Genomic DNA, 22,602 nt, shown 5'->3' with positions numbered 1-22,602 from the left:
TGTTCTGCTGCTAATACAAGGGTGATGCTTTATGCTACATGTTGAAGCACCTCCCTCTCCCCAGATGACCCATTTTCTATTGACTTTCAAGTTACTAGAAAATAAGAGAACAGGAGAAGGGAGCTGTGGTCAAAGTGTTGGTCTCCTGCACTGTGCCCCAGCTTAGCTGACTCTCACTGCCATCCCTCCAGCCTGCCCCAGCCCTACAGCCCTCCTCTCACACCACAGCTCCAAATTTGAACACAGCCTCAATGGCACAAACCCCTTCTGTTGGCTCTTTCCTTTACTGGAGGAAGAAATCTTCAAATCAGAGAAAGAAATGTGTTGGAAGGAGCCTCTGGAGCTCCAAGCCCCTACTCAGAGCATAACTTCAAGGCTAACTACTGATATCAGACAGGCTGGAGCCTTTAGCAGAGAGCCAGAGCTCACTACAGGTAGATTAGGAGGAAATGTAAGTTCCAGCACCCCCAGAACCAGGGCCCAGGAAAAGTTGGGTAGGGTCTGCTGTGGGAGAAAAAGTCCCATTCCCACAGAGCTGGATTGTCCCAATGTGGTTTAGCAGCTGAGGAGGTGTGTGGGTTGGGATGAGGGTCAGGAAGAATCTCAGACTGCTGCTGCTCACAAAGCCCAGGTGACCCCAGGGCTTCTGAGACTTGATTCCTGGATCAGAAAATACTCAAAACACTCCACATCCAACCGCCCAGCTCCCAGCACAGACCAGCTCTCCCCAATCTAACAGGTGCAATGCCTGCAGACACATACAGCCTTCCTTGCTGATGAAAGCCCCCTGAGGAGCCTGAGGGATTCCTCTCCACACGGTGATGGGCTTGGGGTAGCCTGGGTCCGTTGCTCTCTTGTCCTCGTTGTACCTCCAGTACCTGTCCCCTTTGAAGAAGTAGGTTTTGCCCACGGGCTCCCAGCGCAGCGCGGTGTCGATGCCCTCGCGGGGCAGGCAGCTCCCCAGCTCCACCAGGCTGTGAGGGTAGCCCGGCTCTGCCGTCACCTCCTTAAAAACCCAGTACTTATCTCCTAGAGGTGAGTGGGGACACAACAACAAACACATTGGCCTGTTAGGAGTCGGATCGATATGAACCTAAACCAACCAGTGGACTGCAGCATCTTGAGGGTTTCCAGGCTTAACTGCAATCTGTAAAAAAGCTGCTCCTCCACTTAATTTTGAATCTGAAACCTCATTTCATCTGCTGCTTCTCAGCTCTTGTTTTGGGAGAGCTGCTGAACAGCCCTTTCCCATTTACCTTCTCATGCCAGTCATGATTTCAGACTTGTCTCATCCCCTGTCTGCCATCCTTTGCTCAGGCTGAGCTGTTGATTAGCCCAAGCTTTTCAGACATTTCTGTTGCCTTTCCCTGAGCCTCTCAAGTTTTAGTACAGTTTAGAAAGGTGAGCTACTGGAGCTGCAGACACAAACCCAGAAGCCCAGGTTCTGTGGTTTTGTACCAGCCATGCTGTCCAGCCACTCTTCCTTGCTCACCATTTGCTCTCAAGTTACAGGATCCTGTTCAGGCACTGCCACCATACAAGGAGCTAAAGTGGGCCCCAGCACAAGGTTGGTCATTTTGTCTCTTTAGGAGACAATTGTCCAGAAATGAAGTTTGGGAGTGCCCTGCACCTGGAGAGGGCTCAATGCCCTGGCAAAAGGTGTTCAAGGAGATAAGCAGGGCACTGGCACTCGCTGGGAAATAGGAGCTGTTTCTTGTCACATGAAAGCCAACTTCCCCTAATTGATATTACCTCTATACAGAGATGGTCCTGGCAAGGCCAGCCCACACTGAACTGTATTTTAAGGATCATTGGCTGCTTGAAATGCCCCCTCGGAGAAGGGCAAGGGTGCAGCGTACCCGTTTTCCACATTTTCATGCCACAGAAGCAGCCTGAGCTGAGGCAGGAGTGTCTGGCTCGTGCTGAGCTGTACTGTACCTTTGAAGAAAACGAATTTGCCATCAGAGCGCTCATAGGCGGCGTCGATCTTGGCAGGGAGGCCCTTCCAGAACTGCTCAATCTGCATGGGGTACCCCTCCTGCACGCGGTTGTTGCGCAGACGCCAGAACCAGCGATCCTGAGGAAACCAGAAGCCTCTTGAGACTGAGCACTCCTGTCTTGCAGTCAGACCTGGCTGGGTCCAGCATCCAGCTCTGCTGAACCTTGCCCAGGCCCCACAACCATTACGGACACAAGTCCTGCTTCAGGAGACAGCTCCAACCCAGCCCAACACTGTCTCCAGGGTGAGAGGTGCTGTGGGGGGAAGATGGCAGCACAAAGGGGGAGAAGTTGATTGATGGGGCTGTGGAAAAGGGTGGAAAGAAGGAGAGGGGAAAGGAGCAGGGGGAAGTGAGTCCACAGCTGTAAGCATTGTCACCTCTCCATGTCTTGTCACTGAGGTGTCATGCTTGTCCTGGTTCAGCTGAAGCTACTGGAGCCCAGGAGAGCCAGACAGCCTGAACATCACCTGGTGACTGTGTGAAACACACAAGGTTTAAAGGCACAAAGGAGGCACGAAATATCCCTTTAGATATTCTATCATTGCTTAAAGCTGCAGGGGATGCTCTGGGATGAGCATGAGCAGGACAGAACCTTTGATACTTCTCCGAGATACCATCCCAACCTTCAACTAGTTTCATTTCAGAAATCTTCTGCAACCAGTGTGGCTTGTCTCCATTTAATAACCTTCAATATGTCCCTTTCCACACTTCACATCCATTGGGCAGAGATAAAACTGCTGGTATTTTGGGAATGGGATCATGGATGTCCATATTCCATTGGTACTCTAATGGGTTATTGAGCAAGGGCTGTAGTTTACAAGAAAGGTTGACTCCAACTCCCCAGGTAGGCTGAGTGCTCCCAGGGCCCCAGTTCCATGCATGTCACCTCTGAGACAATGAGGCTGCTCCCAGAGAAGCTGTGGCTGCCCCATCCCTGAAAGTGTTCCAGGCCAGCTTGGACAGGGCATGGTGGACAGTGGAAGGTGTCCCTGTCCATGGCAGGGGGTGGGACAAGGTGATCTTTAATGTCCCTCCCAACCCAACCCACTCTAATGGTTACCCATGGTACTGGTACTGCTTCCTGGCTTTACAGGGGGCTCCTCTCAGGCTTGGTGGCATCTGAATTCTCTGCCAATGCACCCAGTTCACATTTTGGAGCACAGGATGCCAGGGCATTCTGTAAATCCCATCAGGCATTGTTTCCAAATATTACAGAACCAATCTGTTCACACTTCGTTCCAACATTTCTCAGTCATCACCCTCAGAGGAACACAGCTATTTTCACAGACATTTCAAATCTTACTACCAAATACTTCTATTAACATTTTCCAGCAATTAAATGAAGGGAAGACTCATGGGTAAGTGGGAATTCTCAGTACCTTGAAAACAAACATTTCTCCTCTAAAGAGAGCCACAGTGTTAAAGTTGCCATCACAGATGTTTGGTTTGGAGCCAGGGAGGGCTGGCCTGTCACCCAGGGGAGGGCTGGCGGGTCGTGGCTGCCTCTCATGTTTTCTCTCTGAAGTGGAGTGAATTCTGCGAACAGGAAGAGTTGGTAAAGGCCTGGTTGGCTCCAGGGGCTCTATAGGAGGACCTAGAAGTGAAAAGGAATATATTTAGCAAAGTGGACAAGCTTGTTTTTTCTGTAAGCTTTAAAAGGCTCCAGGCTGGATGGACAGCACTGCCAGGGTATTCCTGATGCAGAGCTCATTCCCTAGAAATGGGGAGCAGAATAAGATGCATCCACATGTGAAAACTGTCCCAAAACAGACAAGTGATAAGAACTGAAGAAGAGCCAGAATGTTTTTGTAGGTCTTCCCAAGGAGGCTGGAGCTAAAAGAAAGAAAGAGCCACACCAGTCACGTTCCCAACTGAAATGAAAGGTGGTAACCCTTGAATAGAATGGTTTAGTAGACCATAAAAAAAGGCAAGAAAAACCCTAGAAACCAAAGCAAAACTAGAAAAAAAAAAAAGAGGGTGTGAAAACAAATGCTACATTGTAAGGAAAACTGCAGGGAGCTCTTCATTACACAGCAGTGACCAACCTGTTCTGCCCCTGGTGAGCAGCTGCGACAAGGGACCTCACCCCACCCAGCTGACGACCTCCCAGCACAGCTCTCCCTTTCCATCCTTCCCAAACTCAGCTCTGGGATCTGACAGGGCCAGAGAAATAAAAATACAAGTGAGCTAGACTGGAACAAAGGTCTTAAAGAACCTCTTGCCATAGGAAGTTTTCATCAACTGTTAGTGGTAAATCTGGACCAAATCTCACTCAAAGAGTCACATTTCTTGTTGCTTCTCAGAGAAGGCCATGAGTTAAGATGGCAATAAACAGAAGGCCACTAGAGCAAGGGATTTTAGTGGGCTTGAGATGTGAAGATGGTTTATTTGCAGGGATCATGGTTTCAATTTCATTCTGAGCCGGTGGGGGCTGCTGTCATGGGTGATGTTTCAGTGTCACACACTGGGGCCAAGGAGCTGCACCCCAGCTGGAGGAGAACACTGGCCCTGGACAAGGCTCATCCTCACAGCCTGGATGAGTCACAGCACCTGCAACCCAGGGCACCAATGCAAAGGCTTTAATCAGCCCTGAAATGCCCCTGAAGAACTGGCATGGCAGAAGCAGTTGTGCACACCGTGGTCAGGATGATGCCAAGCAGCAAAGATTCAGATGAACCAGGGATTTGCTTTAAGGAAAACATTTGCTAGATTAGTGGAGAGGGATCTCAAGTCAGGCCCAACAAGGGAAGCTGGCCCTGTGTGAACTCAATGCTGGCCGTGGCCAAACCAGCCCTGGCAAGGCTTCCCACACATGCTGTAGGTGCTCTGCAACCTGCTTGGATCCAGACTTTGTCATTTCACTTCAAATATTCCTCTTACTGTCCTTCTCTGCTAGCCACAGATGTCTCCTTGCTACCTTACATTCATTTTTGTTTTTATAACCAAGGCCTTCTAATTTATTCTGATTGAAGATTAGTCTCTCTAGACTGCATTTTCATTTTTATCTGCTGCCTCCACTTAGTCCCTGAGTGTGGCTTAGGGTGGGAGGTGATCCCTCAGCTGTGCACATGCGAAGAGCAGAGGAATGCACTGAAAACATGGAAATCATCAGGTCCAAGTGCCACTCAGGCAGAATTTGGTGCACAGCTATGGGGATGGGAAGCAGAAGCACAGCCTGTCCTTTGGTGGAGAAGGTGCTCCCTCCAGGAGCACTGGGAGGCACTGCAGAGTCCAACCTGGCACAAAAGCAGAATGAGCAGACCCCATCCATTGGGAAAGGCCACTGTTCATTCCTATTTCCAGACTCCATTGCAGTAACAGCTCAAGGCAGGATGGAACAGGTTCACCTGAGTGTGTGAGCAAAGAGTCACTTAAGATGTGCTGGCAGTGTGGTAATTAATGCAGAGACTGATCACATCCACCAGCCTGAGCAGGCAGCAGAGCACACAAACCACATCCCCTGGCACTACACTTCTGAGCAGCCCCAAAAAATCAGGTAGAGGAAAAGCTTCTAATTAGAAAAATCTTAGTGAGAGAAGTTATTGCATGGGAGTGCAAATGGGCCTGAACAGAGTCACCTAGTTATCATGTGTGACCCCAGCAGCAGAGCCAAGTCCATGCCTGGGACTGATCCTGCAGCCACTTCCCCATGGGAAGCAGGTAAGAAATCTCCTGGAGCTGGAAACCTCCATTCTGGAGGGAAGCAGCTTGCTGGGACTCTACAGAAACTGTGAGGAGAGGAAGAGTTTCTTCCTCTCTATCAGAAGCAAGGCAAAGGATGTCAGAAAGCTTTTGGGTCACAGCAGATCACCTTTGGAGTGTGACTTCCACCACTGGCACTTAGCCTCCTCCCTTCATGCTTCCTCTGTCGCAGCCCATCTGAATACCAAGGTGACCTGTGAAGATAACACAGAGAGAGGAGGCATTTAGGAGCCACTGTGTCGATAGTTGAGGACAAAATATAATTGTACTGTCCTCCTGGCTATTGACAGAGTGTTCCCTCAGCTGCACAGCACCTGCCTGGCTCAGCCAGTCCCAGCCAGCAGCTCCCCACACCTGCCAGCACAGAGGAGGCTTTGGGTCAGCTCAGGGGAGAGAACCACTTGCAAACAAAGGCTTGTCCTTATCTTCTTATCTTCACTCTGAGAAGAAAATTGTCCTCCAAACTACTGTTATGGTTTGAATAACTCAGGGGAGGTTTTGGTTTGAAAAAGCTGAGCTGCCAGTATGCTTGTGCAGCTGTCCAGGGACACAGGCAAGGCTCCTCAGCCTATGATCCAAGGGAGCCAGGGAGAGAAAAGAAACCACCTGGAGCTGCTCTGCAGGCTCCAGGGCAGTGCAGAGAGGCCCCTGGATGTAGCTGCCAACAAGCTGCCTCAGGGGCCAGAGATTGTCCACAGAACTCCAAGTGCAGGAAGGACTCCTCGTCCCTTGACAAACTCACCCACAGAGCACTTTGCACCTCTGGGTTCAGCCTTAAGGGCTGAAGTGAGCTAAGATGTCCCAGTTAGCCTGGGACCATGCCACAGCGCAGAACAAGCCCCAGCACCCACAGAACAAGGGGGGACAGTCAAGGCCCCCATGATCATCACTGGGTGGCAGGAAGGCTTTCTCAAGCCCTTCTCACACAGACATTCTCCTCTGGATGACAGCTGCCACCCAGGTGACAGAGCATTCACCTGGGAGACAAGAGTCAGAGCAGACATCCTTGCTCTGAGCCAAAGGAATGCTCTCCTGGGCTCTGGATTCACCTTGCACTTGGGTTCTCTGCTTTGGGTGCCAGAAAACTGGGTCAGAAACTCGCAGGCTTAGGCAGGCAAATGACGAGAGGTTAGGGCTCTGCAAGATGCTCCAGTTTCCTTCTGGAAAAGCTTTCAGAAGCCTGACATCTGCTCCACAGAAAAACAGAACATTTTTCTATACTCAGAAGAATCTGTAGGATGAGAAAAGTATTTTCTGCCCAGCCATAACACACACCAGTGTTTTTCCACCATCTGAGAAACCTCCCAGGAGAGATGGGCTCCCTCTCAGCCTCCCCCCTGGCAGAGTCATCCAGGTGAGCCCAAGGATAGCACTGGGAGCCAGGCAGCTGCTCCCTGCGTTTCAGAGGAGCGGGAATGAAGATCTGGCATTCGGCAGGTGAGGGAGGCTCTGTGGATGCACCAGAGCTGGAGTCTGGTGTTTCCTGCTGGGTCCAACAGAGTCTGTGGACAGGAGGAAAGGTGCAAATGAAGTGATGCAACATAGAGAGGGTGTCTGGTATCTCTGCAATGTGCCAGAGATGTGGCACCAGGGCACATCCCTCCAGATTCCTGACTGCCAAGCATTTTCTTTCTTCTCTCCTCCTGGGAGCACAGGACAATGGGGCACGGATCCACAAGTCCCAAATCCTGCAGCTTCTACAGATGAGGTCTTGGATGTTACTCTGTTTTCTCCCCATGTCCAAGAGGACATTTCCAGAGAACATTTCCAGGTCCCACATGACAGCAAAGTTTTCTCTGATGGTTCCACTCACAGTGCAGTGTCACCACATGGATATTCTCCACCAGGTCTTTCTGCTGTTCCCTCACAAGCCATCTCACACATGGGTGCAGCTCACAAGTGCCCTGGGATGGTCACAAGGGTCTGCAGGTTACAAGAATCTCCCTGGCTGCCACTGGAAAAGGGGAGGTGATGGAAGGGCTGCACTGAGGGCGTGAGGCCGGCAGAAGGCCCTGGCTGCTCATGGACACTGTGCCCTGCTGATCCTGCATGTCAGAGCTGGTGCTGTCCAGCTCCTCAGGCAGGGCCTGCAGTGGTTTCATGTCCCCTCTGGACCTCAGCCCTCAGCATGTGCCATGAGTGGGATCTCTTCTGAAGATGTGTGAGGCTGGGAGTTCCTCAGTGAGGTTTGGGATGTCCCAGATCTTTGAGGCTGTCTCCAGGGTTAATGGCCAGGTCTACCTCTGAGTGATTAGGAGACCTCCCCTTTGAGACGTCAGGCTCTGACAGGCCCTGGAAGGCTGGGCTGGCCAACCAACCCTGTGCACATCATAAGCTTTCCCTGTACCTCAGGCCAGGCCCTCAGGCAGGGCCACAGGAGCCACTGCCATGGGAGGCTCCCTCATCACCCCCTGAAGACCAGTACAGAGAGCAGGATGTGAAAATCATGGAATCACAGGATCAATCAGGCTGGAAAAGCCCCCTGAGGTGATCAAGTCCAACCCTTAACCCAGCACTGCCAAGCTCACCACCAAACCGCGTCACCAAGTGCCACATCCACACATTTTCTGAGTGGGATGTGGCTCCACCACTGCCCTGGGCAGCTGTTCCCATGCCTGACCACCCTCCTAGTGAATAAATTCTCCCTAATACCCAGCCTGAAATTCCCCTGACACGACTGGAGGCTGTTTCCTTTTGTCCTGCCAGTTGTCACCTGGGAGAGCCCCAAGCCCTCCCGCCAGGACAGGGCTGCAGAGGGACCAGCTCAGGCCCTGTAGCACAGCCACAGCTCTGCCCTCTCCACCTGCAGCCCCAGCTCCAGCAAAGCAAAGGCAGCTCAGCAGGAAATCCTGGGGACCTGCAAACTGGTGTCACTTCCAGTTTAATTCCCTCCTGGGCATGTCACCTGTGACACAGGCACATGAATACAGAGGGGGAAACCCTTCTGAAAAACACACACAAAGTAGAGCCCTGCTATTTCCTTGTTTTGTCAAGGAATGTGCTGCAGGAAGGAGCTCTCAGGAGATGGGAATGTTGCTGACTGGCGTTACAGCTCTGTCACACTGGGGGCTGCTGGCCTTGCTCTCAGCAGCTCAAAATGGAATTATCATTTTAAACATTGACCTTATACTGATCAGCATGAAGCACAACCAAGAGTTCATATCACCTACTGGCTCTGAGGGTGAGTTTTGAAATAAATTCAGCAGAAAATAAATTAAAAATTCAACAAGTCATTATATGACAGATCTGGACATGTTTCTTTTCTAATGGATAAACACAGACACAATATAAACCACATCTGAAATGCATCATTCTCAAAAGGCAACAAAATGGACTTCAGCTTTAGTAGAGCCTCTGTTCTTTGTTCTACGAACTTCAGTGGAATTAAAAATTGGAAGTTTTGATTATAACTATTTTTTTAAAAGGACCCTTCAGGCAAGAAAGTGGCTCTGTGTCTGGCTTTGCAGAGTAGGTTACTAAATAATACATATTGAGCACATGCTGCTGTTGTAGAGAATGTCAAAGCAGCAGGAAAGCAGGAGATTTTGGTTTTTGGAGAGGTTCTCTGGTAGATGGGCTTTTGGTATTCCCAAGGCACAACAAAGCAGAGTGGCACTGTGGAAATAAAATACATTAGTTGAATGTTCCTGCTAAAGCTACAGAAAAGATATTTCAGCAGGCCCTTCTCAGTTTTGAGATCAGATGAAGGGTTCTGTTCTTACACCATTAGTTCCAGGGAGAAACATCACATTTTCCAAAATTTCTTCGTGAACCATAACATAAAACCTAATTTTAAATTCAACTTTGATTTTTGGACAGTAACTCTGTACCAAGGCCTGAAATCTCTCCCTGGGGAAGGAAAGCTCCTGCTGCAGAAGCTGCTCCTTCTTTTCCCCACAGGATCAGTTATCTCTGCAAGCCCCAACACCACCCCAGCCCATCCCAGCTCCAGGGCCTCAGAGCCCCATTCTGGGGAGTGCTGGTCCCAGCTCAGCCCCTGCTGATCTTGGTTTGAATCCCAAAAATAAAGCAGGAAGGCTGTCAGCTCCTTATCTGCTCCCCTTCCAAAAACATGTCTGAAAACAGAGAAACCATCATTTTTTCTTGATTGTACTTCCACTGTCTGCAATACATTGCAGGTTTTTTCTTTCTGATTGATCAAAGTTCACAGGAACTAAATCAACATTTCAAAATAGAAACAGCATAATGGCATTTTGGCAGCTTTCAAAAATTAACGCTTAGATCTATTACTTAATGAAAGTTTAACACTGACTACCCCAGCACTTTATTTCAAAACCCTCCAGAGTCTCTGCTATCCTGAGCACCAGAACATGTAACTGTGTTAAAGTATTCATAATTAAACAATACCACAGGACAATTAACATGCAACGTCACCTGGTAATGATCAGTAAGAAGATGCAGCAGTGAGATGAGATAGTTATCCTGGGTGTATTTCAAGCCATCTTATTTTAGATGTTGGACCTTACTTGGATATGTGCTTCACACTGAGCCTGGACTGCTCTCTACAAATGCCTGATTTTCCCCACTGCCCTCACAAGTCAGAGAAATTAGCCCAGAAAAACTTTTCCAGGCATCTGCACTTAAACAATGAATCTCAATCCAGTCACAAAAATCAAACACCAAATCTGACTCAAACAGCTGAGATGCAATTCAGATGTCTAAAGTCTTGCTACGCTGCTTTAGAGTCTCACAGGTCTTGGCACACATTTTATTAGCAGCAATCTCAAATTCACTGGCAGACCATGGATGGAAACATTGAGTGCCAGGCCTGCCACCAAGCTCAGCAGCAAGCCCTGAGAAACACCAGCCTCCCCAGTGACCACCACCTCACAAGTATTTTTTTCACCTTTAATTCACACCATGTCTGCCCTGCTGCTTCTGGGAGCTGATGTTCGACCCCAGCTGCACAGTTACACAGCACAACTGCTCTGGGCTGCATTTATTAGGTAACCTCTCTGTCAAACGTGTTCTTTCCACTAAGAATGAAATCAGGGATGTTTTATGAAACCTATTTATCACAGGTTGCCACAAACTGTGGCCATCAGTCTCAGTCTCCCCATGTGTTCCTAAAACCTGGATTTTTCTTTGCCCTCAAAATCTTCTTCAGCCAATAATTCTGTGAATTCCTGTCCTCACACCCTGGTATCCATGATCCCATCACATGGCACCACATCACATGCAGCCTCTAGGCTTTCTCCCATAATTTCTCTGCTCCTTTTCTATTTCCCTTGAGCCCAATATCTTTGTGGCACATGCTGTACAACATGTTCAGCTGGAGACTGAAACAAGCAAAGTGTTCCCTAAGCAGATCCAAACTTTCTTTCCCTTACCTTATAAATAATGAGAAAAAAAGAAGAGCAAAAATACTTTTTACCTTTCCTTGATGTTCCAGGCTCTTTGCATTCTTTTCCTTTACTTGCACTGGTTGTTCCTAAGGGACAAACCTTGGGTACAGCAAAGCCTCTGCAGCAGTCCTTGATTTGGGGACACAGCGAGGGAGGGAGCAGCAGGGGGATCACAGAGGTTTGGTTATCCTGACTTGTGCAGACATCTGGTACTTTTCCCCACTGGATGAAGGGCTTTAAGCAGGGCTTTAAGCAGTTCCCCTCTCAGCTCTGGCAGGAAATGCAGCCCCCATCTGCAGCACGCAGGGGTGAGTTGTAAAACACTCCCTAGGCTCAAGGCTGGTGTAAGGAAAGAAGTAGGTAGGGTTGCTCACCGTAGATTTTCTGAATCCCTTGGAGGTCGTCCTGGGGCAGTTTGAAATTGTGTGTCTCCATGTACTGGTAGAAAGGAGCCATGATAGCGCTGGGATCGTTGGAGTGCTCCAGCCCCAGCGCGTGCCCCAGCTCGTGGACAGCAACCAGGAAAAGATCATTCCCTGTGGGGGGAAGGCACAGCCCGGTCAGCACCACACAGCCAACCCTCAGCCCATCCCAAGCCCCTCTTGCCCATAAAGCCAGAAGCAAATGCTTTGCTCTCCTACTGCACAGCAGGTCACAGTGGCAGGGTCAGCTCCTGGAGATGGGTTTAGTCCCAAAAGCTTGCACAGCCTTTAGCCATTGTCAAAGAATGGGCCAGAGGCTGCCAGCCCCAGAGCAGGTAAAACCGGCAGTGCCTGGAGTGAAGGGATACTGACTGTAGACTCCTTTGTAGAGAGTTTACAGAAAATGGCCATCAAAATGGTCACTGACACCACTGGCTCCTTATCAGAGTGCTGCCAGGAGAGGTGAGAGCACAGTCAGCCAATCAGTGGTGGGGTGAGTGCCTTGTGCCCCTTCTGGGTCCTCTGGTGCCATTCTCTGATCAGCTCTGGACCAACAAATGGCAGGGGAGGTGTGCAGGCACCTGGCAAGGCAGGAGGAAGGACAGAGAAGAGCAGGGTAACATTCACTGTCCCACATGGGCAGCCCCATCTCCTCCAGCAAGGGCCTTTGCTCTGCTGGACCCCTGGCACTGCCCCGTGTGCAGAAGCTGAGCACAGGCAGCTCCATCCTGCCCCACTCCCACACAGGGAGAAGGCTGGGCTGGATCCCAGTGGCAGAAGACAGAAGGAAGAAGGAGAAGGGCCAGGACTCTCCCTGGCAGGAGGCAAGAGGGATGAGGAGCCCTTTATGGGGCAGAAGCTGGGAGCAGTGCCACGTGGGGGTACCTTCAACGCTACAGGCACACATTCCTCTTCAGCCCCACGGGCCTGGACCCTCATCCCTTTGATCCAGAGCGGTCCCTGGGTGTCCTGCTCCATAAGGGCACTGGGAAGTGGCCCAGCAGTGCCATGCAAGGATGAAGACACAGCCAACAAGGACGGATGTCAGGGTCTCCTCACAGCAGTAAAATGTCTGAGCCCTCAATTCTGCCTGAATTTGGGCTCCTCTGGTTTTGGGTTTTTATGGCAAGGTAGAAACCAAGAGCATTTGCAATCAGCTGTCAGTGTCTCCAAAGAGCTTCCTCACACCTCCAGCTGAACAAACCTCAGTTCTGTGCTGAGCTCTGCCTGAGACAGGAGTTGCAACAGTGACTCATGCAGAACCATCCCCACTTTTTAAACAGTTACTGCTTCACTGTTACCCATAAAAACATGGCAAAGCAGTTTCAGGGGTCTGTGAGCCTCCTCAGCAGGGAGCTTTGCCAGCAGATAAAGATGCCTGAAGTCAGCACCAAGCAGTGCTCCCCAGCCACACATACCACACCAAAATGGTTAAATGCTCTAAACATTTGAGTTGGATGGTCAAAGCATCTGAATATGCAAGACGCGTTAAAATACACAAATGCATTTCAAATACATTTTCAAATACAACTGTCCAAAAACATATAAAGCCTAAAATTTAGCCACATATTTATGGAAAATTTTAGAATTTCTGTACTTGGGAAATTCAAATAAGTATCTACTTAGTAATTTTTTTCTCATCTGTTGCTAAAAACTCTGGTGTGTGCAGAACAGGTTAATACAATGTCCAACAGCATAATATAAAATCCATGAAGTAGTTTTATGGTAAAGGTTGGAGGACTGATCATTCCTCACAGGTTTTCAAAAACACTCAAGCTTTGAAGATGCACCCAGATTCCAAATGGGATTCAGAGAATCAATGTCCTTTTGCAAAATTGAATGGACTTAGTCTCCTGTATCAGCTAAATGCCAATGAAAGCATAATTTTCACTGCTGCCACAACTATTCACATGTGGAAGCCCACAGCAAAGGTCACTCAGTACAGAGCTGACCTCATGAGACTGCTCATCACAGGCTCACAGGCTGTGCCCGTGCTCAGGGACATCTTCCCTCACCTTCCCTTGGTTGCATTTTCCTCCTTGCTGAAGTACCTGCAGTATTGGTGCTGCCAGCAAATCTAGAACCTGTCTCTGTGTAAGTCTACATATAAATCTATGGAAGTGACTTGCCTCTGTGTGCTAATCCTTCACTAGGAGCACAAGATCAAGCACTACCTTAAGTTAAATTAGTTTAAAATAGCTATCAATCATTTGTTTCTGCCCAAAGTAAATGCCAGCCTACTTTATAGGTGGAAAATGAATCCCACAGACTCACAGGATGGTTGAGGCTGGAAGGCACCTCTGGAGATTGTTTGGTGCAATGCCCAGCTCAAGCAAGGTCAGGTAAAGCCAATTGTCTGGTCAGGTTTGAGTGTCAAGTTTCTCATACTGGGGTGCACAGGGCACTCCAGGTGTGCCAGGTGGAAAGGAAGGATCATCTCCTTGCTCATGACTCATGTTCCACCTGCTGCCAACCAGGAGCCCCAGGTCCTTCTCTGCAAAGCTGCTTCCAGTCCCTGGGCCACCAACAGTCCAGGGGCAGGGCTGTGCATTCCTCACCTTCCCATGGCTCCTGTCAGGCTGCTCCTCCAGCCTCTCGAGGTCTCTGAACCACAGCATCACTGGGCAGTGTTATCAAACACTCCTCCAAAGTTCCTGGCATCTTCTGTGGCATTTTCTGGGGTCCTCCGTGGCAGGAAGGAAATGATGAATGACCCCATGTTCTCAGAAGGTTAATTTATCATTTTATGATATTATATTAAAGAATGCTATACTAAACTATACTAAAGATTAGAGAAAGGATTCTTACAGAAGGCTTAACAAGATACTAATGAAAAACCTGTGACTCGCCAGAGTCCCAACACAGCTGGACCATGATTGGTCCTTAAGTCAAAACAATTCACATGCTGGATAAACAATCTCCAAAGCACATTCCAAAGCAGCAAACACAGGAGAAGCAAATGAGATAAAATTGTTTTCCTTTTTCTCTGAGCTTCTCAGCTTCCCAGGAGAAGAAATCCCGGCGAACGGATTTTTCAGAAAATATGACAGTAACAATCTTCAAACTTACTGAATGTGCACTCTGCTGCATCACTGATGTAATTCCATCAAGGTATTAGTCAGCACTGATCTCATGCAGCTCCTCTGACACAAATCCTGAACTTGTCCATCTCGTGGTTACCGCAGCCCAGGATGCAACTGATCTTCACACTACCCACATTTCTTCAGCTGTCAAGTCCAGCAGATCATTGTTTGTTCTTTGATCACCAGTGAGATAACCAGTAAGAGTTCTGTGATGATCAGCAAGACGAAGGCTCATTCCTGAAGAAGTACCTCAACCAGCACGGCGGTCAGGCCAGCTCTTCCCCTATGGAACACATACACACCTTTTCCCAGCTATGCTTAGGAAATATTCCTGGAAAAACAGCTGTGGAAAACAGCTGCTGCTGTCCAGCTTTAAACCACCATTCTGGCTGGCAGTTGCGTGTGAGGATGTCACAGAGCACAGAAAATGTTGGCTGGGAAGCCTTGTTGCAACTAGAGAGAAGAAACTCCAAGAAATGAACTGTCCCAGCTCCAGCACAGCACAGCAGGCAGGTCAGCAGTGAAGTGGAAAAGTTCTCCTCCTCCATGGCCAGGATACCACCCAAACCAAAGCAGGGATAAACCGTGGGCAATGGCTGGAGCAGATGAAGTAGAGCTCAAGAGAATTCCTAGGAAGTGAACTGATCTCCACAGAAAGCAGGACAAGAAGCTCCCCTTAGCTCTCTCCAAGTGCCCTGATTCTCACTGCTGTGGTTGCTTCTCATCTACTTTTGCTGAAAGGCAGCCGTGGCAGCACACACAGCTCCCTCTCCTTCTGCTCCCTGCCCTGGCCAAAAATCTCTCACCTCTGTTTAATCCCCTCATAGTTCTATTCTGGCCTCCTCCCAGACACATCTGTTGATCTTTTCCTTCCAGCATGCCCCTGTTATCTCCTTTCTCCACCCTGTTGCACACTCTAAGGGGATTCCAGGTAGGCCTGAAACAACCACATCATTCTCAGAGAACAAGTAAAACAGCATTTCATGGGAGGAGGAGATGGGAGAGAGAAGCCTTAAGACCATTTCAGAAGCCCAGAATTCTCAAAAATCCAGCTCTGGATTCACCATCCTGTTTTCTCTTGAAGGGTTACTCAATCAATAACATTGTAAAGCAACAAATTCCTTTTAATTTGCTAATGGTAGCAAATTCCATAGCATGGAAGAGAACACATTGCTCCTTTTGAAGGGGTAGGTTAGGATTTGCTCTGAAAAGAAAATACTGAGGTATAAAACCACCAGTGTAGTTCTTTCTCTCCTTCCACAGAACTCAGCCTGGGGCTCTGAGGGCTCTCTGTGTTCTCACCCACTGCTGAGCTGGACAAGTCTGGAAAGGAGCTTGTACCTCCCACATTGTTTCTGTTGGTTCTTGAACATGCAGGAAGGTCTCTGACCTCCCAGTTCTCCACATTTCTTATCCAAAAGTACTCCCCATAGTGTCCATCCTCTTGGAGAAAGATTCAGATGGATGTTAGGCTAGCATCAGCCTAGCTTGATGCTTTGCCACGGAAACATGGTCAAGCAATGGGATACAGCTCCTTCATTTCCTGCTCAACCCACTCAAGTAACAAGAAAAACTTCCACTCAGAGTATCTCAGGGTGGGTAAACAGTACTGGGTAAAACAGTAGGGTTAGGAAGGACCTGTACTTAGAGGAAACGGTCCCAAGAAGAATACAACAGCTTTTGCTCATTTCCACCATCTGCACAAAACAAACAGGTCTGGTCAGAGACCTGCCTGAGCTTCCCCTTCCCAGCTCTCAGGAGGCAGCCAAAAGTCCACCAGTGAGCACCAGAGAGAGGATGACTCTGTAAAACTGGAGGGGTAAGTTGGCTCATTGAATGAAACAGTTTGACCTGCTATACCAAACACAAAGAAACACAGCTAATTTAGTTTTGAAGTTGCTGACGTGTTTTCCTTACCAGCATGTTATCACCACAGAAAATGACAACTGAGGACACACCTACAGCACTATAAAAGCATCCTGGGATGACACACAGGTGAATACACTGCTTACCTCACATCCAGCTCAATGGCTCTATACAGCTTGAAACCTAGGTTAAAGTTTAATTTTCTTAATTAAAAACAATCTGTGCTCAGGATAAACTTCATTATCTGGTGTGCTCTCAGATGAGCTACCTTACTTTAGATAAACTGCAATATAATCCCACAGTAAGCCCAGATCTTTGGTGCAAGGCCTCTCAAATTATTTGTAACATTCTACTTTTCCCTGCAGAATAAAGAAAGACATGGTTTTATTACAACAGAAAACACCAGAATCATAGATAAACTATTTATGTATGAACTTCCTGCAACTCTCAAACTCCACCCCTCCTGATTCTTTGATTTTAATCTTCCTCTGGAAAAACCATTCAATAGGTAACAGAGACACCTTGAGACAGCTTTTCTTTGTGAGTATGCCTTCCTGTATAGTATCATTCCTTTAAACTATGGAAATCCATACCAAAACAATTCATTTGGCTACGTAACTCACTGAATAATTCCTGTAGGTTGCTGAAATGGCTGCCAGCACACAGCAGCAGGTCACAGACTCCATCAGGGCAGTGCTATCAGTCACTGCCATCACAGTTTATCCCTCAGCTGTGCATGTGGGTAGGCTCTGGAGAGCACACTGCACTGGGGACTGTAAATCCAGCACACAGCTTCTAAGACAAAAGAAGTACCAACAATATTGCATATCTGATTAACAGCAGAAAAGAGACTGAATCTCTGCTCTTTGTCGTATTAGTTTTATACTTTATGAACTGTATCACTCTGCCAACAAATCTACATATTGCAGTGTACTCAGACACAAAAAGACATATGAGGGTGATATTTTGAAATTTTATTAAAGTAAGAATGATACTTAAGAAGTCAGAGGATGGATCGTGTGTGACAATAGCATGCCTCAGGTAATTACAGAAGAGATGGTGTGAACTAAACATGCTTATGTTCCTTCCACCCCAACAGCCACGCAGAGACAACTGTTTCCCAAGCACAACTTAAAGAAGCTTTAGGGCTACTCTAAGCTGTGCCAGGGTTCTTGCATCTTCAGACCTGGCAGGTCTGACCTGTCCAAGAGAAGAACATGTGATTTGTCTGTGCTCCTCCATTCACCTCCACAACACGCTCTGCTCAAGGAAAGCTTTCCAGTCTTCTGAAGACCCTGAAGAACGGGTGATACTGCTCTGTGGAATCCTGTGGAAAACAGCTTTTCTATCTGGAAAGGAAGAAAATACATGTTAAAATGAAATACAGATGTTCCTCTGTTCATAAGCAATTATTGTTGTGTTGCTTCTTAAGGAATTACTGAAAACTCTGAAAAGTGTCTGAACAGCTTCCCTGCAGAAAGAAGGAATGATCTGCAGTTTAAACAGCAATTGCACCACAGCCATATTAAACTGATCCCCACGAGCCCAAGGGACTGCAGAAGGACAAGAACCACATCATGTTACCAACGTGAAAGGTAATTTGCCTTTACTGCCCAAAGGCAGTGTGCAAATCAGGCTGGTAGCTGTGCTATACACCTTACTAATGGTGCAAGCTGTGCTTTATTTGACATGCACAGAGGGGACTATGAGCACAACCTCCTGTAGAAACTCAAGAGGAAAAATACAAACTAATGGTCTGGAATGGTGAGATCAAAATTGACAGAGGGGGCAGCCAGAGGGAGGGGCAGTTGTGCCATTTCTGCTGCTCAGCAGCCTGACAGTCAGTGGAGCAAGCGTGTTCTGCTGAAAAATTGAAGCCATCTTTCACAAATGTAGGTTGTAGTTCCATAAACAATTCAATATCAAAGAATTACTAATTCCAAAATGAAAATTCCTATTTGTTTATACCAGCAGAGAAATTGGTAGAACAGATGGTAAAGCAGTAAAGAAAAAAAATCATAGAAACACAAAAAATGTAAGTATGACCTTCATTCCATCCGTCTTGAAAATGAGCTATTGTTTCTATTTTAAAAGTATTTAAACAGCAGAATCTACTGACAGAATTCAGTTCTGAGCCAGCTGTGGAAACACAGGAAGGTAACTAAAAAGCCCCAGGCCTTGGCATAGGCAGTGTGGACAATCCAGTCTGTGACATTTGGAATCCTTTTTTGCCCATCAGGTTGAAATTATATTTAATTCCTGATGCTGGCAACGGAGCAAATGTTGCTCTGGAGGCTGTAAGAGCAGCTCTGTGCCTCAGCCAGGGTGCTCTCTGGAGCAGGAGACTCTCTGTCTTTGTCCTCCCCTAACACAGAAGTTCCTGATGGGGCTGTGAGACTCAGTAGGACTGAGACACACAAGAGAGCTGGGATGGAAGAGATCTCCCCCTCAGAGTGATATTCTTGGTGGATCTGGGTAGAGAAGGCAATACTAGTCAAACTGTTTTCAAACTGTGAGCTCTCCTTCAGACACAGCAAAGAAAAAAGTAATTTAAGCACCTCCCAAGTTTGCTGCTTTTGTGTGATGTCAAAATCCAGAGTACTGGGTGTCATTTCCCTGCTGATGCTACAATCTGCCTCTGATGACTCGCAAACTCTTTTCAAGAATTCCTCTATTTTTATTTTCTTTTCTTCCTGATGGCCTGTTGTTTTTCTCCTCTGCCCTTCAGCAAGTGGAATGACACAACTTTATTAAAGATACGGCTCTGTTTTGGCTCATTTCACATCATCAGTTTCTGCTTTACAAAAGGAAAGTGATAAAAAGAGAATTTTTGTTGGCTCACCTTGATTCTTGTGACCTGTTTTTTTCCACAGTTTTGTTTTTTTTTTCTTCTTCCTTTTTAAGGGAATGACACACCATTTTGGTCCTTACTGGCTCTTTCCTGTGAATCCCAGAGTATTTAATTCACTGTGAAAAGAAGTAAAACACTTAATTTTGGTTATACATAAATTAATAGGACTGTAAATACCTACATAACTATATTCATACGCTGTGTATTGAAAGACTAGTAACAAATGCAATGGGCTAACACTTTAAAGAACACTGTGAACTTCAGGTATTGACAATACCATCAGGTGTACTTACAAGTACAGTGTTTTGAACATTTGGAATTTGGAGGTGAACCTTATTAATGAATCTCAGCTGTAATCAATACCTAGCACTGACAAGCTTTAAAATCCAGCCTGCATTCTGAAGCCACTGCCATGTTTGTACAATGACAGCAAACACACCAAAAGAAAGTATTACTTACAGAGAAGCTGTCCAGGGGTGGAGAGGAGAATCTGAAGACAGAAATCTTCCCCAGGTGCTGATGGGCTTCCTCTCTTCTCCTTCAGGTTGACAGGACAGGGGTGCAATCTCAAACTGCTGCTGATTTAAACTGCCTGATTTGATTTCTTTTTACTGTGGCTGGCTGTCTGGAAATCATGTGTTTATATCCTTGCTCAAATCTGTTCAACATTAGCATAGGATGTGAGAGAGCTCTGGCTTATGGGAAGGAGTCTCTCTCCAAGCAGCTAAAGGGTGAAACCAGTGTTAAATAGGTATGTCCTGGAGATTAAACACTGAACTGGTCTTCAGTGAACAAAATACCAAGCAACAGCATGACCTGGTGATGTATCATCAAAAGGCATGAGAGAATAAATTGAAATTTTAATACAATTTATTCCCCACTTGACTTCCAACGTGTACATGAAAGTCTTCCAGGTCTTCTGTGTTAAGGGACACGTGAATAACTTCAAAGCAGCTCTGGTTTTTGCTCTGGAAAACGCTGATGCTCGTTTTCAACAACAGTGTCAAAAGCCTGAAAAATAATGATGGATTCAAAATGCCATTTGTTAGAACAAAACTCTTCAGATGTGAACATGTTCTGTATCTGAGAAATCAAAGAAAGAAAATTAAAAATCTACTTAGCAGCCAAAACAGCATAAAAATTGCACATGTTCTCTGCAGATTGCCAATCTCAGTACCTCCGTAGAAAATGAATATGAGAAAAAGTGGTAAAATAAGTAAGAAATGAGAGAAAGCGAGGCAAGACGCAGAGGAAACAGGAATTAATCAAGGAGAAAAGACTGCCAAGTTCTGGCAATTTGCTGGGTGAAGGCACAGGGGTTAAGGTGCATTTTCTTCTTCAAGCAGGCACTGCACTTGCACAAGTCAGGTAAGTGGGGAGCAGGCAGAGAGTAGAGAGTCAGTCTAGGAAAATGGATACCAATACAAATCTCAAACACAACAAGAAAGCTAAAGCTGGATACTCTGCATTCCTCTTAGTTCCCTCCCCCCACATAAAATATCACAACTGTAATCAAACAAAACAAATAGGATAAATCATGTTTAGCCAGCAGTGTTTCCAAAGTGACTGGAAACACCTGGAAGTCTTTGATAAAGAAGAATTGTATGACTAGCTTTTACCTAGAAAAAGCCAAACCTACTGATACATCCCCCCTAAATACCAGAGAATCTGTTGGCTATTCTAACATACATTCTATGTTTATAGGATTAGTCTAGTCAATGCTCCAGAAATGTTCAGACATGGAAAAAATAAAAAAGAAAAAGGAACAGTCAGAGGTGTTTCTTCAAAAGGATCAAGCAGCTGGCAAAAAATATTGCCAGCTACCTTTTCATGCACCTGTGAGCATCATCAGTCCTCCCTCATGAACAATTTCAATGGTTAACAGTCCTGTTTTTAGAAGGGAACTAGCTGATAGAATCAGAGAATTTTATGAGCTGAATACCTTGTTATGGCTCAGAGCTGCCATGAGAAATAACTACAATTTGCTTTCAAGTTCTAGGAACTCAAATTCTGTCTATGGCAGTGCTAAAGAATTATGGAAAAATGTAGATTGAAAGGCATGGCTGGAAGCCACCAAGTTTATCTTTCTGCTTCAAGCAGGACTAATTTCAAACCTACATCAGGTTGCTCAGGACATCACCCAGCCATTTTCCAAAAGTCTCAAAGGATGGAGTCCCCACAGCCTCTCCAGGTGCAGCCTCTGAGTTCTACCACTCTGCAGCTGAAGAAGTTTTTACCTTACACCCCAGGTGGAGTTTTTCTTGTTGCAGCTTGTGCCCCTTGCCTTTTGTTCTTTTTTCTGTTCCTCCACCTCCGAGAGAGTGTGCCTCCCTCCTCTCCCTAATATCTCCTCAGGTAAAAGAGGACTTTCATTAGATGCTTCCTCCCCATCCTCCTTCTCCTCACTAGGCTGACTAAGCCCATCTCCCCTGGTTTCATCTTGCTTACAGGGATACAAATGTCCAAAGAATCAAGGAGGTCTGTGATGTTAATACTGGCAGGACAGAAAACAGCAAACCTCTAGTGAGACAGTGCTTTGAACACACTGACCGGCAAATGTTGGCTTAAAGCTCTGCATTCCCCAAACAGGCATGTCATGATCACTGGCTGTCAGTAAGCTCCAAAATTAGCTATCCTAATCAAAATTTTCTCCTTCAGATCCTTGCTGAATATTCACATTCGTCAGCCTAGACAATATTTGGCTGTCCTGAAAAACCTGGTCAGGTTCCTGAACATATGCCATGTCCAGATGGTGACTCCAGGAGTGCTTGCTCTGCTGTGTCCACTGAAACAATGCTTCTCCTTGTGGCAGAATCACAGGGAAAAAGCTGCCCAGTTCCTCTGCTCTGTGGCTGACAGAACCTTCCCAAAGGTGCTTCAGGCCCTTTTCCTCCAGAGCTCCTGTGCTGAATTAGCACTGAATTAACTGAAGGTGACCTGGGAAATCTCATCTCCTGTACTGCTTCTGCCAGTGTCCTGCAAACTCTGGCAGTATTTTTGGTTGGCTTTCTCTCAGAAGCCATGAACAGGAAGCTTTCCAAAGAAATCTCTGCAAGAACCCACTGAGATCTGTGGGGGACACAATCAGTCGCAACAATTATAAGATTTGTTTACTTGCTGTTAGCAAAGCCCAGCATTTCTTGCCAACATCTAAAAAGCTGCCACAGTGGTCATCCAACATTTAGAGAAAACTTGGTACACGTATGGAAGAGAGGCACTGAAAGATGAACCCTGTGGTCTGTCCAGTGACCACACAATGTGAAGTTGAGCCGCACTGGAGCTGGTACAGAAATAATTCATCAGCTGTGGGTG

General features: G+C 47.0%; 1 protein-coding gene across 1 annotated transcript in view; it reads right to left on the bottom strand.

Annotated features, from left to right (window-relative positions):
• MMP24 (matrix metallopeptidase 24) overlaps positions 1-22,602 on the bottom strand; it is a 40,389-nt gene that overhangs the window by 2,512 nt on the left and 15,275 nt on the right. The window contains exons 5-8 of the mRNA XM_005496221.4: positions 11,443-11,604; positions 3,380-3,594; positions 1,939-2,077; positions 763-1,029 (exon numbers count right to left, since the gene is read on the bottom strand). Coding sequence (XP_005496278.1) covers positions 763-1,029; positions 1,939-2,077; positions 3,380-3,594; positions 11,443-11,604 — 783 coding nt within the window. The remainder of the gene's footprint in view (positions 1-762; positions 1,030-1,938; positions 2,078-3,379; positions 3,595-11,442; positions 11,605-22,602) is intronic.

This window comes from Zonotrichia albicollis, chromosome 17 (genome assembly GCF_047830755.1).
Source record: "Zonotrichia albicollis isolate bZonAlb1 chromosome 17, bZonAlb1.hap1, whole genome shotgun sequence".
Classification (NCBI taxonomy): domain Eukaryota; kingdom Metazoa; phylum Chordata; class Aves; order Passeriformes; family Passerellidae; genus Zonotrichia; species Zonotrichia albicollis.
Note: the sequence above shows the minus strand (reverse complement) of the source record. Positions and strands in the feature narration are given on the sequence as shown.